Genomic DNA, 19,466 nt, shown 5'->3' on the forward strand with positions numbered 1-19,466 from the left:
GCCTTACAGTGAACAAGTTTTCTTAAGGGAGGGCGGGGGGAAGAGATTCAGACTTCTTTAATTCCAAAGGTTTGTGGATCTGAAAAATAGTAATGAGCTCCCACGTAACACACTATCAAAGTAAAATTAAGCATTGTGATTTTTTTCCTTAGCCTGTTGGCAGCAAGCCATATAAATTACAAAATAGACCCAGGTATAGGAAATCAAATCATGAAATAATCAGAGTTCACAGTAAAATATCCTTATTAAGATAATGTACTTAAATGAGCTACATTGCAGCACTCTATTGCACCCTTACACTTTAATGTAGCTACTTCTGCATACATTTTAGTTCACCAGTGCCAAAAAGGAAAATGACCTTTAAGGAACAGCCATTGTCCTCTCGTTGCCACTTCCTTTCTCTCTCATTTTCTTAATTCTACCAGTTCAGTCTCTCATTTTTGGTACCTCATGTCTTCATCCCTTTGTTTCCTCAGACTTTTAATGTCACTTCCAGCTGAGGCAGATGAACACTCCACTGCTTTTAGCAATTCAACATTTTTGTAGTGAGCCTAGGATTTCTTTATACCTCAAGCTTTTTGCTCTGCACTGACTGATACAAGGCACACCCATATTTTCAGGATTCTACAGTCATGGCATACAAAATATTAATTCAAATTTGATAAAAGAAGTCCATGGCCCTGGAATTTATTTTGTGCCGATAGTATGTTTCAATCAAAGGGGTAGCCTCTCAGCTGGGAGTTTGAATCAGTCAAGTAAATGTATGACCCACCCGACAGCTCTGTACTTACTTACTTTGTATTCAAATGAAAAAAGAAATACAGTTTAAAATTTTGACCACTTTATTTATTGTGCGTTTTTTTCCAAAACTGAATTGTCCAAATCCTTACATGGCATGTTGGATGTGGACAGTACCCATTTCATTTCAGACTAAGACAGCAATGTAAAGCACACCAATCAGTAAGGTTGTTCACGCTTGGAATTGCTAGTAAGCTTTACTTACTGTGTTAACCTTGTAAAATGAGAAATGTCTCTCTGCCCTACGCTGATTGAGCTGTGAATGTATTTTCAGAAATATACCCATATTCTAATTCAACTTAGGAGCATGATGATAGAGAAAACCCCTGAGAAGTCTCCTCCTGCCTCCCTTTGCTGTGCCCAAAGTCTTGCTGTCAGCACACGAAAAATGAAGCCCCGTGAGTCTAGCTTGCACAACACTTAATCGGATCCAGTCGCCACTGCAACAACAGTCATGGTTAGAGCTGAAACTGCATCCTTGACTAATCTTCCAATGGTAACAAAGTCTATAATGAGTATGCAGGCAGGTTTCATGTCAGATGTTACAAATACACAAGCACAAATATGGCATAAAGCTGGATGTTTCTATGAGAATTTTGTTTGAAAGCAAGACCCTCCCAGAAAGCCTGTTAGGAAGGAACCCTGAGAAAACACTGAAGAGCCACAGTCTTCCCTTTGCCAAAAAAAGCTGTTAAGAAACACTGCCTCAAAATAAAAAATTGTGCTGAATGAGCAAAGGAGTGGTCAAAGAAAAAACAGCTGATGCAGGGAACATCCTCCACCCCCCTTGATGCTCATGTACTCACACACATGCAAGCTGCTCGCTCTTGCAAGAGTTACAGATTCCCGACTATAAATGTCAAGCAAAGTTCCTCATGGTAACCCTGTCTGCATTCTGTGCTGACAAGCTGCACGAGTTCAGAAAGGTGTAATTTACCCCTCTTTGTACCACAATAAGCAAGTCTGTCCATTAAACAATTACTCTTTTTACTTAGTGGATTTAAAACCCTTGGCATAACTTCAATGTGATTTTGGTATGATTGCATGCGCAAGAAAGCAAAAAACAGCAAACTGGGCCAACTTCTGAACTCCGTGTCCCTGAAACCACTGGGAGTTTTGTTTAAGCAAGGAGTTCAGAATTTGGCCCTGATGAAAACAAGCTTTAGCAGCAACAGGAGCTGGCCTCAGCAGCACTAGTCAAACCAGTGATCTCCCATGCAGGTTCTGTTCCACTCCAGGCCACAGTTCCAGCACCACTCAAATCTGCACTGCGGGCGAGGACATTTCATGTGCATGCAGCCACCTGCAAAATAGCAACAGAATGGCTTTGGTACTTGGCAAACACTTACAGATGTTAATCAACAATTAACAGTGTTAAAATCAACTTTCTTGGATGTTCATTTACTAAGCAAGTAGAATATTTAATAAAAGAGGAGTACAAACATGAAGAATATTTTTCCTAGGCTTTCTAAAACTTGCTACTCCCTCTCTTATTGCGGTGTAATGTGCTGGTCTCACTTGAGGGACTGCAAGAGTAGGAGGAAATTTGAAGAGACTGTGCTAGGGACTGGGAAAAGAGATGACAGCCTGTGGCCTCTCGAAGCAGTCATGGTGGTGTCTGCTCAAGGATACTCTACCCTAGTCCAGCTGTGAGCCAGAAGATGAACAAAATTCAATTCTTTTTTGAATTTGGATTCAACAACTGAGAGATTTGCAAAGAGAATAAATTGGGAGATACAGCCTTTGGTGGCTGACTGCTGATTATATCAAAATGACATTAGTAATTTAAGCTGATTTGACTTTCTTAGTATCTGAAGCAGCCTTTTGATCGCATCAATGTTTCCTGTGTGTTGGGTTTCTTACTTGTCCATACTGTGAGAGCAGCTTTAATCCCTCTGCTCCCAACCTTGATCAAATGTTTATTTTGTGATATATAAAACATTAACATTGTCAAAGGTCATTACAGAAATACACTTCAAATGGAAATTATGTTGCTTAGCACACAAAGAGATCTCTTGTATAATTCAAACTGAAAGAAAAGCATGCAGTATGAAGAAATGCTGAAATGTCATCTTGGTTTGACTCCAGATGGTGATAGGAGGTACAGGGAGTGTGCGTACCCTACTGTACACCCTGCTACCCTTACACCACCTTTTTTTCAATGCCACTCCAGAATGATTCCCAGAAGGTAAAAACAGCAGGAGACACAAGAACTGGTTTGTTAAAATAGGCCTGTCCGCTTCATCTGACCGAGAGAGAAAACCAGCTGTGATGGCAAGGTCTATTTGCCAGTTATATCTTTGTGTAAGAGATGCAATTCGCCAGACATTTTTATCTTATTTAAATGTAAGTGTACCAATGGCCAGCCTCCATGTTACACTTTACTTAAGGTTTAGATCCAACCCTCTCTTACGATTTGTATTAAACCATCACTGGGTAAAACACATCTCGGTTCTGGTGCAGGACCCAACTCCCAATAGGCACTCTCTGTCAAACATGTGCTCTACCTGCTAAGCTACATAAATCATGTTATTCTCTGCTACACGGCAGCTGAGATCAGCAGTCAGAGTGGAGAGTGCCTCAAGCAACGTGGCCTACAGCTTTGTGAGTACAGCAATCCTCTGAGAGACGTGGATGTGTGTTTAAACTCACTCAGCCTGGGAATTGAGCTGTGGGAAAGTGTTTCGCTCTTTCACTTTGGCTATTACAGAAAAGTTATTGGCATATAGAAGTATTCTACAATGCCTATAGCTACAAAGGCTATTATAGAAAAGGCATTGACATAGAGAAATATAGGCTATTATGGAAAAGTTATTGGTGGTGTCACTGTCCCTTGTAAAGGACAGTGTCTGCAGAAGCATTTTGGGGAGGGAAGGCAGAATTATTCTCTTGTGTGTAGTCAGTGTACTCCTCCCAAATGAGGACTGTTGGCAGACTTCGGTGTACAGTCGTCAGCCTCTTGACACCAGCTATACTTAGGCAGAAGTGCTCCTTTCAGTTTACAAATGCCAGCCTAGAAGCTGGCACGTGCAGTACCCATGACCAGTGAGGAAAGCAAGCACTGCACTTTTTAAGCTTCAAATCTTAATTTGCAGAATCACAGAATCACTGAGGTGGGAAGGTACCTTTAAAGTTAGCTCGTCTAACCCTTCTCTGCTCAAAGCAGGGTCACCTGAAGTAGGGTGCTCAGAGTTGCATCCAGTGGGGTTTTGAATGTATCCTAGAATGGACATTCTTTCTGGGCAACCTGTTCCAGTCTTCATCCACCCACACAGTAAAGAGCATTTTCTTATGTTTAAATGGAATTTCCTGTGTTTGAATTTGTGCCCATTGCCTTCTGTCCTTTCAGTGGGCACCACTGAGAAGAGTTTGGTTCTGTCTTCTTTGCTCCCCCAACAAGTATTTATTTATCCAGTTCTTTTGTCATCTTTGTAGCCCTTCACTGGACTCGCTCCAGTCCATGTCTCTCTCGTCCAGGGGAGCCCAGAACTAGACCCACCACTCTGGATGTGTCTCACCAGTGCTGAGCAGTGGGGGGGATCATCTCCCTCAACATGCTGGTGATGCTCTTCCTAACGTAGCCCCAAGATGCTGTTGGCTGCCTTTGCTGCAAGGGCACTTTGCTGGCTCATGTGCAACTTGTAGTCCACCAGGACACTCAGGTCCTTTCCATCACATTGGCCCTTAACCTGTACTGGTGCATTTCCCTTTGTTGAACTTTGTGAGGTTTCTCTCAGCCCATTTCCCAGCCTGTGGCAGTCCCTCTGAATGGAAGCACAATCAGCTGATTCCAGGGTGTTGAAACATTTCTAGCCTGCTGCTGTGGCTTTGGCATTTTGCATGAGGAGGCACTATTCTGACATGGGTCAGGCTATAAGCAAGGAAAGGGTTTTTTCCTGCTTATTATCCGTTTTCAAAAAATATTTTCTTTCAAAGATAAAAAGTATAATGGTCTTTATTTCCTTCTTGATACATTGGGGATTTTTACAAGCAGCTTCCCTAAACATTAGTGGGAGTTGTTTAAATGGTGTCAAATAGGGATATCCTGTTTGTGACAAGTGAGAACTGCCTGTAATTTAACAGTAAAGATTTTGTAGCAGAGTCTAAGAGAAAAATAAAGGTCCTAGCACTGCTTCAAGCCTGACCAGAAGTTTTTTATTTATTTGGCTATGCACAAACTGTTAAGCATGAATAGTCACGATTATTATTTGCCTATTTCTAATCCAGTTCAAACTTCTGGTTTCCAGCCTGTTTTACAAGTCTGTAAATAATTTCTTTGACCTACCCCTCTGTTATCTCTCTTCTGCTGCCCACCTTGCTCTCTACACTTTGCCAAATCTTGTCTCGCCTTCCCACTCCTGAATTCATGCTTTCTTTCCTTCTGCTTCTTGTGCTTGAAGAAGTCTCCCACTTTCCATCTGCCAACTGCCTTCTTTTCTTTCATTAAACCCCAGATTTCAGCATTTTGTCCTATTTCTTCCTCAGTAACATTTCTGTGGTATCACTGCTTGAAGTGTTCTCTCTTTGCAGTTAACAGTGTATTATTTGGTGTTTTCAGCATCCCATTTGAATAAGTAATGCCACAAAACGGAGAAGCATCCTCTATACTTAATATTCATATAACATTTAGGCAATCATTTTAATATATATTTTCATTAATGAACATAAATACAATTAAATCTTGGAATAGCATGAACCTATAGGGTATAGCTTATTTACCGTTCCTGTTCCCCATTTTAACCACCCCAATGCCAGCAGATTACTTTATTTCCTACATGGTAAGTATTGATTAGGGCAACCAGTTTGTCAGGACTCATGTTTCTTCCTCTGACTTGCTCTTCTAGTGTGGACACATCACTGGGTTGAGATTAATCTCATCTAAATTCAGCTATGTACTGTGTAGACATCTACAGCAGGACTAATTCTCCACGCCCCACTTTTAGGTGTGATTCGCCTGCCCTTTAGACGTTAGACACATATTCTGTTTCATCATGAGGTGAGTTTTGCCCTACAAATGTCTATTTTTTCCAGTAACAATGGAAAATCTAGAAAACTACCTGGACATTCAGTCATATGAATGCTACATCCAGTGCCTCTCTGTGCCTCATTTTCCTGATCTATAAAGTAGACAGGTATTTTGTGAGGCTTCATTAGTGGCTTTAGAAAGTGATTTGGATTTAGTGATTTCATGATAATTTAGATAAAGTGACAGACGGGAGATTCAAGCTCTGTGTGCTCTCCGTCTCTTGGAAAAATAGTATGCATACGTATGCATACACATTCATATATTATTACTGTCGAATGAATTTTAAAAGACAGTTAAGATATCTAATAAATTTACCATTTTTTTCTACTGGAATATTGCAGCTGGGGCATGGCTTGGTTGTCTTCTTGATTGTTTCTCTAGATGCCTCTTCCCATCGAGCTTGCATGGCTGCATGTTCATCAACTATGTATCCCTGCAAAGAGAGAGAAGAACCACCTGTTGGCACAATACTGAAAGGCTGCGCTGGGACACAACGTCTACACTGAAGCGATAACTATTTACCCACAAGAAACAGACAGGAGTGACTGCAAGGCCAGGTAGGCTGGACTTTGTGAGAGATGCAGAATTTTTGCTTCAAAATGCGAACTGATTTTTCTCCCGGTGTGCACGACACGTGTGTTGGGTTAGATCCCGGGCTGCAGAATGGCAGGGGGAGCTGCAGCAGCTGGATTGTGTTCCCATCCTGGGGGTCCTTCCTACATCCAGCTGCAGCACAGGCTGCGCCCTCCCTGCTGCTCCCTGCCCTGAGCAGAAGGCAAAGCCCCCATAGGGCAACACAGGGGGCATCAAGCCGTGCCGCAAATGCACGAAGACAGGTAAAGCAAAAGGTAAGGTGAAGCGGGAGTCAGAGGAACCTGGCTGAGACACCGTAGGTTTGATTCTGCTTCAGGGATTAAAGCGCTTCTTGCAAGAAAAGCAAAACCACCAAGGCAACGCAACACTTGGTAACGCAGAAGGGTGGGCTCCCTGGAAGGAAACTGGTTTTCGTAATAAAGCGTACTCCTTTGTTTTGGAGGTCTAGATTTCATTCGAACATAAATCAATATAAATTTAAGAGGCCTGAAGAGGCAAGAAGAAGAAACACAAAAATTTTAGAGAAAAAGTAAAGAAAACCAACACAGTGAACAAAACCAAGTAGCTCCCCAGATAGGATGACACAGATGGAAAAAGTCATCATGAAGAGTGTTTTAAAAGGGACTCCTGTGTTTGTCCTATTTATGACTGGGACAAAACTATATAATCTACACAAGTGTCCCACTTGGCAATTTCCTACCTAAAATGATAGTACAAGGACAAAAGAGATGGCAGTCCCTTGGGACATTTCTATCACACAAAGATGGCAACTATGTGAATAGTAGCTGTAAACAGTGTATGTAGGTTCCAGGCTTGAAGTTCTGCTCTTTCCATTCATATTGTGTTTTTTTTCAAGCACGTGGGAAAATTATGAGCTTAAACTAAATTATATAATTTGCAAAAATTTCCACAACTTCTTTGTGTGTACCTTCTAAATACCGGTAGGCTGTTATGTGGATAGACTTTTCATATTTATTTATATGGATAATTTTTAAAATATATTTAGTTCTAATATGACAGAAAAAGGAAATTGGCCCAACTTTTAAACAGGCAACAGAACCATAACTCTTCTTGATTTCTGCTCAGCTACTACTGATAAAACCTGTGAATTGTTGCAATGTCAGTAAGACCTAGATCTTATTTCTTGGCTGAAGTCACCTGAGTTAAAATGGATACAAAGAGCAACATCTGCAGAAATCAGTTTCCAGCTCATCTGGTGGCTGTTGCAACATGCATCTTAAGAAAACCAATAGGCTTTTTTAATCAGGAAACCGCGAAAATGTGTTTATGTTATTATTTCTTTTATTTTACTACCTACATCAGTCTCCTCAGCACTTGAATCCCTTTTATTGCTCCTCACTTAATAATTTCCAATTTGCTAATATTTTTAATGTAGAATTGACAAAAGTTGAACAAAGTCTTTCCAGCTGTATCCTAGAAGTGACTTTTAATTTTGGCTTTTTGCTTCTGGAGATGGAACTCGGTCCTGCACCCTGCTGGATTATTCAGCAATTTGGCAAAAGGATGACCTCTATACAACGGCACATTAGTTAACTTCTGGGAAATAGAAAAAGCTGCTCAGGCTAATAGAAAAAAAAAAAAATCTAGTATATATCTTGCAACACCTTATTCTTTAAGGAATGATGACTTTAGCAAGCAATCTGAGCTAACTCAGAGAGGCCTGAACACAAGATGGGGAGAGTGGGGAACGCTTGACCTGGGCCTCAGTTTGCCCAGTGACAGAAAGAAGGTGATATTAATTTCATCTCATTGTAATGGGAGTTAATTACTTAACATCTATACAGATGATTCAAGATGAAAATCATGACAGCAGTGACAAAACATTTCTATTCTTTTCAGAATAATAATTACATGAGAAGACCAGAAGTATTTTTAATTTTTGTAGTCACCCAGAAGAGCATCACAGTGGCTCTGTTTTTGCCAAACAGTCCAAATCCAAACTGTGTGGTTCAGTACTTGGAATCATACTTTTTCCCCATCTTCATGTCTTTGTTGTGTCCTAACAGCAAATGACACTGAGGCAAAATTTCACATGCTAAATTACTAATTTGATTGTATAAAGATATTTTATCTTAGTTCTGAAAACAAATACAAACTTGGGAGAGCTTAGAAACAACTAAAATAAACAACTTCAAACCACACATACGCAATTCACCAAGAAAGAACAAATTGCTGAAAACAGCAGAGTGAATTATTGTATGAATATTTTCCATTGCAAAAATTCTAGCATGAAATAGATGCAGCAGCATGATATTTTCAGCCCAAATAGAGCTGAAACATCCCTCCTATGCCCAGTCTTGCTGAATGCGAAGTTAAAATCTTCCTGCTGCAGGAAGCAAATGCAGAGAAATGGTACAGTGATGGAGTCCCTCTGATTCAGTAAAGAAATCACACCGTACTGATCTATGAGCCCCTAGGGTTCATGTGCTTTATTTAGTGCTCCAATACAATGAGTGCAAGCATACATATATTTAACTGCATTTTTTCTTCAAACAATAAAGGGAAAGTGTTCCTCATTACCAATGTCTATTTAAATCATGTTATTTCATCCTAAGCTAGCAAACCTAATCTCCTTGACAATGGCCTAGGTAATAGAGCAAGTCTATCAAGCAGAGGTGGCTCTCACTTTATTTGGCCTGCCCGGTCTTGGGTAGGAAGTTTGGAGTTGCGCCAGGTGTGCATCATGCTCACCAAGGACAGGAGACTGATCACTTGTGATGCTGACCCCACACAATATGCTCTAGTTCCCCAATTATTACAAAATATTTGTCCCAGCACTACTGAAAAGCTACTAGATTCCATCCATGCCACATCATGAGTAATTTTTTTTGATTCTTGACTATGCTGCACATTATGCCCAGGAATGAATACCCATAAATAACAGGAAGCTACAGTAAGAGCTGTTGCAAGTATTTTTCAACATCCCCTCTGCAATATTGCCTTAGTGAGATAAGGGAAAAAGTCTGTCTTGTAATCTCTGGGTCACACTGAAGGACATAGATTTACTTCTATTCTGTTTCTATGCTGAGTCCTTTGGAAAAACTAACAGGGATAAAGAGACCACAGAGACTGCTGAGCACCATACAGCAATACAAAAACATGTACATGGAAATCTTTTTATGCAGTTAATTGATATCAGGCAGTACTGGAAAAAGTCCTACAAAGACAGAAAGCATCTTGAAATAGGAATAAAGTGTCCTTCTTAAAGCAGCATCTCATTCTGGTAACAGGGCACACATCGACTTGTCAGTAGAACTACATGTAGTAAACGAAGTATGAGTTCACCATCAGCAGCTAAGCACTACCATCCAGATTAAAAACATTTATGACAAAACTTCTTGTTCAAAACACTGGAAGCATTAGATATATAATGTTAAATTCTGACATTCACTGCATTATATACCGTCTTATATAAGCACACCTCTTTTATGATCGTGCTTCCTTTGCCTAGCACAGACAACATCTGAAAACTGAAGACCCTTGATTCAGAATAGAATATGAAGCTGTTAACATTATGTTGTGCTTAGCTTTAATGAGTGTAATTTCTGGACTCCTGCTTGTTTGCCCTTGGTGCTCAATTCCTTTCTGATAAGCAAAAACTTTAAAATGTATAACTTTAAAAAATGTATCCTAGTGCAGCTTCCTTTAAATCAGAAATACTTTTCCTTTTGATCAGAAATGCTTGGCTTTAAGTTAATTTTCTTTGGAAAAATAAATACAAACTTGTAAAATTATGACTTTATGTGAAATGGAGTATTTTAAAAAGGCTTAGATGTCTCAAAACAAAGTATTACTCATTTTCTAGCACGAATGTGAGAACAACTATACATGTTCGAAAGCATTGGAAGGGAAGACAAAGAATAATTAATTGTACACAAAGCAATGTTCAACCCACCATAACATTTAGATTAACACAGCCCACTAATTATTTTGGGCTAGAGCTCTGAGCAAAAGTAGCCTCATCTGTGGAAGCCTGATCTACAAGGGGTAGTGACAGTCCAACTTAAATTTCTTTTGTTTTCTCAGGTTCTTCTGGGCTGTTTTATGAACGTGTTCACATGAATTAACCTGTCGTGTTTAAGTGGTGTCTTTTACTTCAGTTGTGGGGGAAAAAACAGCAGATGTCTAGGGCACTAGATAGGCTAGAGGAACTTTGGAAAAAAAATACACCGAGTCATTTAAGGATCAAAACCTCACAGAGGTGTGCATAGCTATGGGGCTAGTGTTCTAGTCTGGAGAAAGATTTGGGCTAATCAAGGCACTGAAGTATGCCTATAGATAAGGAACAGGAAAGGTATCCATCAATGGGAATATGTTTCACGCACAGGAAAAATAGAGGTGCCAGTACCACAGTGATCCAGTTAAATTCACATGAAGCAGCTTTTTGTGAGCCAATTTGTCTGGTGTGCCTGGGGAATTCTGCTGTAAAAAAAGAGCTGCTTTGTGGTGACAGCAACTAGCTAAAATCAAAGTGATACACACAGGGTATTGTGCCTGATACAAGATGAGAGACATTCACTAAATAAAATCAGAGTGCTCTGGTTTGGTGACACTGCACATCAAGGTTCTCACTCTGCATGTTGGAGCCATTCATATCATCATGAATTAAATTCAGGTAGCTGGTGAATATTGAATTTTCACTGCTCTAAAGCAGACAATTTAATCTAATACAGGTCATTCCTGTATAACTGTTTTCCATGAGTGGAATAAAGAACATGCCGTCTCCCGTAAGTGGCAACTCAGCTGCAAATGACTGTCAGCTTAACCTCATAAACAAAAGCAGCCTGTCACATCTTTTTACTTTATTGCTGCCCAAAATAGGAAAGCTAAAATTCTCTCTCTATACTTCCCATCTATTTCTCATTAGACAGAAAGTTAAGACCTATTCTCAGATTTCCTCCGGTGCATCTTTATTTATAACATAGAGATTAATTTTACAGGACATTTCCCGGTTATAGTTATTTTTCTTGCTCCTTTAATTAGGCATCTGTGGGTTGAAATGTCCTGTGCTTGACATTGTGAATATACCAACTACTGAACCCCCGAGCTTCAGTTTCTTTCCCAATTGCTTAAGATACTTCAGAAATCAAGGTAGGTGTGCCATTTTTTGTACAGCCATGTTTTATTTAATTTTTTAAATTTATCTGATGGAAAAAAAAAAAATCAATGGTCTAATAATAGATGTTCCACATTTCATACTGTGACTCAGGACTCATTGAAAGATGTTATGTATGATGAACCACTTCAGTACCTTTTTCTTTCACTAAAACGCAGTGAAATAATTCATGGGTTTTGTGGTCACTGTTTACTATTTATCATTTTGATTAACGTTGCCCCTCTTGAGTAGAGAAAGAAGTTTCCATAGAAATGCTGTCTGTTTCTCATTTTAACTCTTGCTTGTAGTACACCATTTCAAATATCTCACCTTCTGTTTTCCACTGTTCTAAAAGCAGTAAGGAAAGTTTGCTGAAATAGTGAAGGAACAATTCTGAAAGTGATGTTTGCAATATTTAGAGTATAAATACAAAACACTGATAACCAAGAACTGATTCAGAAGGTCATATAACTGTGGAATCCAATAGAATATATATGTTTTCCTTAACATCTCACCCTTCACTGAAGGTTCAAGCAAAAAAAGGAGCTTGCTGCTGCCTTCATACAGTAAGTCAGGAGACATATGCAATTCCGTAATTTTGTCAGCATTATGTCTTTCTGTTACAATTTAATATGCACATTGCAGAGTTTTTCAATTCCACAGCAATATTGTAAGAAATACCTCGCCCCAAACCTGGTTTTCATGAAGCATTAGCAAAATATTTAATATCTTAGCATTACAATAATTCAGCTAAGGATATTTTGAAAGCACTTTTATTTGAAAATTCCACATTAAAATCAAATTCTGAATTATCTTGTGCTCACAGTGGGCCAATGTGTTCTGATGCATAATTACAGCAAATCGCCACCTACATAGAGACCAGGCTACACATCCCTACATGCTTGCTGGGAATCTACAGGCAAAACAGCACAAGAGATTAGACAGATGTTGTTCAGTGGATGGGAAGGGAGGCCTGGCAAGCGATGTCTGTATATTTTATACCACCTACTGGCAACTTCGAGGTCTGCATAGATGAGGCAATGGGAGGGAAAGATGGGCTGGAGGCTCAACTGCAGCCCAAGTGAGCTGGGAGCCTTTCCAGGAGCTACATTACAAAAGCCTTCAGCAGGGTGCAGGGTGATGTGGCAGGCTCTCCTGCATGTGGGCACACAGGGCTGTGTTTTTATGCCACACGTGTGCAGCAAAAAGCACTGGGGAAGTGATCTGGGAAGGGTCTGCTTCAGAGCTGACTGTTTGCCTGAGAGCTCATGAGCACGTTAGGTCTGAGCTTTGAAGCGATGGTTAGGGTCGCAGTCAGGGCCCAGGTGGCACGTACTGATGAATAGGATCAGGTCTGGAAAAAATGCTATCTCTGAGGTTTGCACTGACTCAGCTGAGGCACTGGACTAGTTTTGGTTCGGTCTGATGGGTTCCTGGGCTGACAGGGCTTCTGGATATGTTTTATACTGCCAGTGGCAGAAAAGCAAAGTTGGTATCTGGATCCTGCATCAGCTACCTGGCTACAGGAACGACTGGGTCCCAAAAACCCAAACAGCTGAGGTCTGATTTGAAGGTCGTAGTTTTGGGGATAGGCTTTTAGATTTGGGTGACCAAGGCCTCCAGCTTAGGGCTACAGCTGGGCCAGGCAGCATCCCACAACTTTGGAGTGGAGTTGAAGTTAAGTTTTACAGCACTAGCTATAAACTTACACTGAAACAGATTGTAGACGGAGGTTTAGAACACGCAGCTTTGTGGCCCAGTAAAAATGCTGTTGCTGTTTTCTCTAAGAGGCCACAGCCTTTGTGCCAAGGCAGCACCACAGGCTTTCTCTGGACTTGGCTTGGCCTGCCTAGAGATTTGGTTTAGCAAGTGACAGCAATTGTCTAATGCCCAGGTGACTAGTACCTATTTTGCTTTTGCTTTTGTATAATTGCGTGGGTTTACAATGTATTTTTCTAACTAACAGACAGCAATGACAAGTACAGGTATTATGGGCAGAATGAACCATCTCTGACCCTAAAATAAAATGATGTGCAGAGGAGTAAGGGCGTGGGATGGTAGCAGAGGCCTTGAGGGCATTGGCACAGGATGATACAGGAGGACCTGGTGCTACAAACAACTCTTCATTGGTCAGTTATCCAAATGGAACCTTGAGAGCTGGGTAAAAACCAAGTCTTAGGGATCACAAAGAGAACAAAGACATAACCAACTTAGGTAAAACACACCATAAATAGTAAATCTGGATCCAATGATGACTTGCAGACCAGTGAAGGAGTGTGTTAACAAACATATAAAAATGTCTCCAAGCAGACCATACAGTGAGAAGGAAAAAAAACAACCCGTCAATATTGACATCATGCTCCTCCTGGTAAAGGACTCACTATGCCAGTCTGTCCCAGACGGAAGCGATGGAGCTTAGGACCTGGAGAGGCAGTGGGAGGTTAAACATAACACCAGAGAGTGGGTGCTACCAGAAAGTTTGCATATCCATTATTTTAACTATATATAATTTGAACTGTAAGGCCTAGTGTTATTGTAAATGGACTAAAAATAGCTCTTTGATTAGCTTTCTAAGACTCTGATAACAATAAATTTACTTTGCATATACAATGAACCTGGTCTGAAATGAACACCTTTAGCAGGTGATGAGATTTTCAATGTAATAAAATAGCAGAAATTCACACAATTTATTCTGTAACCTGTGCACAAGAAATTGGTAACAATTTTTAGCTGCACCAGCAGCTAAAGATGTATGTTTAGTGATGGATTTTGCTGGATTGCATGGTTTGCAGGGCCATGGTTGCTAGAATTAGCTGGAATTAAGGCTTGGACTATGACTGGATATGGCCTGACAGGATTTTTAAGGAGCTTGGGCTGGAGCATGGAGCAGAAGAGACCACTGGGCAAGCTTTAAGTCTTCAGCCACCATGGACGTTTTATCTAGGCTTAGATTTACAGCTGTTGCTGGCCTAGGGTTAATAGTGGAGTTTGTTCAAATGAGATGAACTAGATTTACATCTGGGTCCTACAAAGACTGCTAGACTGATGAATTAGACACTAGGTGCTCTTTTAGGTTCAAGACTTTGAATGCAGGTTATTGGAGGGATTTGTGTGCAGCTGTACTATAGAAATCTATCATGAGGTTTACTCTGTTTTCTTTACTGAATTCACAGCAACTTCTGAAAAAGCAAACTTACTAAAAAGCTGTTACCTTTTTATAATCACACACTCATTGGCTTGGCAGGACAAGATAATCAGCAGCTAAAACCATCTTTGGGAAAGTTTGTCCATAGAACCATCTCTAAACCATACCCTTTTATATCCCATTTCATCCATTTTGTGTCATTTTTTTCAAACATTTATGTCTCTGTACCCTACATTCTATTCACTTATTTACACATGCACCACTTTTACATCACTGTCATTGCTATTGCTATTACACTTTACCTTGCAGGTGTCTTATCAACATGCCCAGCACCAAAACAGTCCTGGAAGCTACTCTGTACGTGTTTAAATCTAATATGTGGTCACATTTTATGGTCCAGTTGCTAGTGAGCAAGAAATACGTTATTTATCCTGGTAAAAAGCAAGCTGTCAAAAAAGGTTTTGTGCTAGGAAACCTAGGCTAATTTTAAGCTGGGGACTTAGAGAGGAAGCTGGTTTATGGCTATATTCCCCATCAGCATAGACTGTCTATGGGTGAGGTTAAAAGGGGCCAGGAAGCTTGGTTTTGTGGCGTACATAGCAGGGACTATGCAGTTATTTCTAAACCTAAGTCTGGCTGGAGTCACCTTTACTGTGTCATTGATTCCATCATGCACACCGTGCCTTTTAATCCATCAAATATGATTACTTCTCTCATCCCAAACTTCAAACAGCTCCAAGAGGCTGCAATGGTTTTAAAAGAAAGCTTCTCAACTGAAGTTGCCACAGATACATTTTATTTTCCCTGAAATAATGTAACTTACACACTAAGATGGGAAATAATCAGCCCTGCACCAGTAAATGCTTAAGATGAGCTTTTGATGGCCTATCAGGGCTAAAAATGGACATTTCAGTAGAAAGAGAACATTTCATCCATTCCAATGGACCATGCAATATCTCTGCATAGATCTTTCAGATCGTGATATACCAGTATTTAAAGCTAGGCTACTCTGCATGCCTGCTGCTGAGTTTGCCTTTTCTGCCCCAAGCAGCAAGCAATGCCCTCTAGTTTGCCACCATTATAAGGTTTAAACCCCTTTCTTTTGAATAGCCTGAAGGACCACATGTGGCAGGCACCTGCTTTGTCCCTCTCGTGCTCTGCAGCTGCGGTTGCCCTCTTCCTTCCTCCTGCCAACTGACTCCATTCCCCCTACCCTGCTGCCCTCCCTCCCTCCCTTCACAGTCCCAGCAGCTCCGCTCCCCCTTCTTGACCTCCGGCTTCCTCCTCACTCCTTCCAACATCTGGCCAAGCACAGACCCCTTTCGCCACCACAATTTCTGCTTCCTGGACCCTCATAGTTGTCTCATGTCACCTCACAGGCTTACTCCCTTTCTTCTCGCTTCCTTCTCCTCCTTCTGGAGCTTCCACTGTATCTCTGACAGGTGACAGTCACTCTCGTCAGCTCTCGGCTTTCATGGACTCTTGAATGCCTCTCTATCAGGCTCTACCTCTCTTTCTGAGGGATCTCCTTCTCCAAGGCCTCCCAAAAGAAGTCAAACTGCAGGAGCTGCAGACAACCATGGAAGTGTATTATTCCTACCTTGAAACAGATGATGGTCAAAGATAAAACAATCCTTCTCACTGCCTCAACAAGCAGAACAATAATAGCAAGTCAACTCTGACACACAGGGCTGTGCACCCAGCAGGGGAGGGCCAAACAGAACAAAAAGGCTGAAAGCACAGGTGGATAAATGTTTAATCTCAGTGAGAGAGAGATGAAAACAGAGGTGAAAACACACACATTTCTTTCGCTATATGTCCCACAAATGTTTTCTATGCATTGTAGGGGAGTGTTGTATGCAGGATAGCTTCGCAGTGATGCTCTTCGGATTAAACCAACATCTCACCAGCACCTGGGCTTGCCTTGTTTTAGCTACCTCTCAGTTTGCCTGGTTGCAGAAAGTGAGGGAAACTATTCCATCAGTGGCACATCACCACCTTGTGGAGAAGTTTAATTAGTGCAGGTCTCAGTTTCTTTGAGGAAAAGGCAGCTGACCTGAGTCAATTAACTTCAGCTTAAGTTGGAGTCTAAGTGAATTTTGGGTAGTCTGTGGTCTTGTCTATACTAAGGAACTGATTTGCATAGCTGCAAGAGTTATTCTGGTACTATCATTTAGATATTCTGGAACCACTCTTCGAGAGTACAAGAAATTTTTCAGGAACAGCAAAAAAGTTCCCATTACACTGGAACAGCAAAAGTAGTCAACTTTCCTTAGTTGACTAACTGGGTGCAATTCATGTGCTGACATACTGGACCAGATGGATGAGGTGCTTCCATTGTCATCAGGAGAAGCTAATGCAATATGCAAATATTTAAAATAAACCACTTCTTCCTACGGTTTTCTGATTTTTCCTGGCACAGCTTTATCTCTGCCCTAAAGCATGTAAATTATACAAACTCTAATTTCCAAAGAGCCAACATTGTTGAACTCATTTGTAAGGTGCCATGACGGCTTTCAGTACTCCAGGCAAAACTCTAGGCATAAATAGCTTAATGGATATAGGGCTTATTGTTCATGTTGAGATATATTCAAGTTCCAGTTCTATTTAATTCAGGTAAGACATTGAGCCTTGGTCTCTTACTTTACTAAGCTGCTGGATACTTTCAGTATCTCTACATAACTCTGCTGAAGTTGTTTTCTTTTTACATAAATGTGAATGGGAGCTAGAAGACTGTTCTAAGGCTACTGCAAACAAAAGGGGATTGTTCTTCAGAGAGGGTAGTTAAGCTGCAAATCTCCTTGTATATATATAGCTTCAAAAACGGGGGTTGCACGGATTCACAGAATAAAAATTTGCTGATAGCTGCTAAACACAAAATACTGCATCTGAATCACAAATCACTAGAGGCTGGGAAAGTAGATGGATTTGGGGTCTCATACAGTACATGTGCTCAGGGCACCAGAGGTAGATACCCTGACTGACAACTAGGATACAGGCTGTTTAATTCTGTCTCAACAAGTGCTAATTCTTTTTCTAAATTAGAAGAGCTTCACCAAGAAAGGTTAAAGAGAAGAATCTCTACACAGGTCATAGCCTAGTGCTGTGTCTCCAAAGTTCGGCAAATGAACTGCCTCATGGCAAAGGTCCCCAGTAAGCCTCCAGCTCCCTCCCAGTCTCTACGTTCAAAGAGTGAAAGGCCCCAAAAGCCAGCATCAGATGGAGCCTGCCTGCAGGCACTGACAGGAGCTGGGTATACCTCGCTGAGAGCTGGGTGACCACAAGTCCCCATCAGCACCTGCCCACAATCCTGCATCTGCCATGTTCAACTGTGTGTGGGCTCAGGTTTGAGCTTCCTCTTAGCATCAAACACGCCAGACATCTGAATATCAGTTTTCTGCTTCCTAGGAGTGCACCCTGGGCATCAGGCTGTGAGATATTTAGGGGGTATCTCTCCTGTTCTTTGCACCTTCTCCCCACCCCCTTTTTTTTTTTTAAATTGGAAAGACTGTGATTTATTTGCTATGGAGAGCAGGGAAACTTTAATCTTAAATAAAAGAGAAATGCCAGGAGAAAAAAACTACTTCCTGTACAGGTCTATAGCTACAATAGCTACAAAATTATACAGCAGCCTAGAATAATTATCATTGAACAGCTTCCAGCCTAGGCAATCCATTTTTTATTTCTCTAAGCTAAAACATAAATTATCAGCAGCATTTTCTGCACAGGCTGTATAAAACCCTTGTTATTCAGTCCAAACCCACATGATTTCCTGACTGGTGCACTGAAAATAAGCTGAAAGGCAGCAAGACTACAGAAAGCCTTTCAAAAGTGTCCACATTGAATAGAGGCAACCCCAGAAGCCCATTGGGAAGGCCTTTCCTTTATCAACTGATGGCAGAGCCCTGTGCGTTCCTGACAGAACTCAGCTATTCTATCAATCAAAGCGACTGAACTCCACCGCAAAGCCAATTCGGCAACTCCAACGGCTGGAGTAATTCAGCAAGAACATAATTGCTTTTACTCGGGATTATAATTAGGACCCATTTGACAAATGTCTCTTTAGCTGGGCCAGGGATAATGATCGGGATGTAATGAGTTGTGGGATTCCTACCTTCTGGGCCATGGCTCCCTGCGTGCTGAGGAGAGAGCTACATTCGCCTTCATGGTATTCTTCTTTACATTCACGGCAGAACATAAACTAGAAAACAAACCAAAGCACACAAGTCATAAAAACACATTAGGGATATAGACAGCAGGTTACAATCATGAAGAGTCATACAGCAGATGATCTCTTGCCCTTCTCATCCCATTAAATTCCCATAATCCTCCTAATTGTGCATCTTATTATACACTCTGATCATTAACACAACAATTTTGCTGTTATTATTATACATTTCATCGGTGAAGTAACATAAATGCCATTATTAAAAATGAGATTTTGCTACATGGTCCATTTAAGGACATAAAGTCACACTAGATACTTCTGGGTGTGTTTCTCCTACAGTGAAATCTGTTTATACAAGAAGGGTGCTGGCTGAAACAAGCGGTTCTGCTTTATAGTATTTGCTAATGGAGCTGTCTATTCATAGTTCTGAATCAAATGCATTCTCTATGCAAAACTATTGCTGACTTTACTAGGAGATGATCACTTTATATAGGTCATATGAAATACCATTTTCTAGAAAATTATATCCTTGCCATAGACTTTTATAGAATGGTTTAAAAAAAAAATCCATAGAAGGAACACAATGATAGGTTACTTAACACGGGTTTTAAGGGACTAC

At 40.7% G+C, this 19,466-nt stretch overlaps 1 protein-coding gene across 1 annotated transcript in view; it reads right to left on the reverse strand.

Annotated features, from left to right (window-relative positions):
* Positions 1-843: 843 nt before the first annotated feature.
* PRKN (parkin RBR E3 ubiquitin protein ligase) overlaps positions 844-19,466 on the reverse strand; it is a 787,949-nt gene continuing 769,326 nt past the window's right edge. The window contains exons 10-12 of the mRNA XM_049801652.1: positions 18,794-18,880; positions 6,140-6,257; positions 844-2,101 (exon numbers count right to left, since the gene is read on the reverse strand). Coding sequence (XP_049657609.1) covers positions 1,992-2,101; positions 6,140-6,257; positions 18,794-18,880 — 315 coding nt within the window. The 3' untranslated portion in view covers positions 844-1,991. The remainder of the gene's footprint in view (positions 2,102-6,139; positions 6,258-18,793; positions 18,881-19,466) is intronic.

Source organism: Accipiter gentilis, chromosome 5 (assembly GCF_929443795.1).
Source record: "Accipiter gentilis chromosome 5, bAccGen1.1, whole genome shotgun sequence".
NCBI classification, from domain to species: Eukaryota; Metazoa; Chordata; class Aves; order Accipitriformes; family Accipitridae; genus Astur; species Astur gentilis.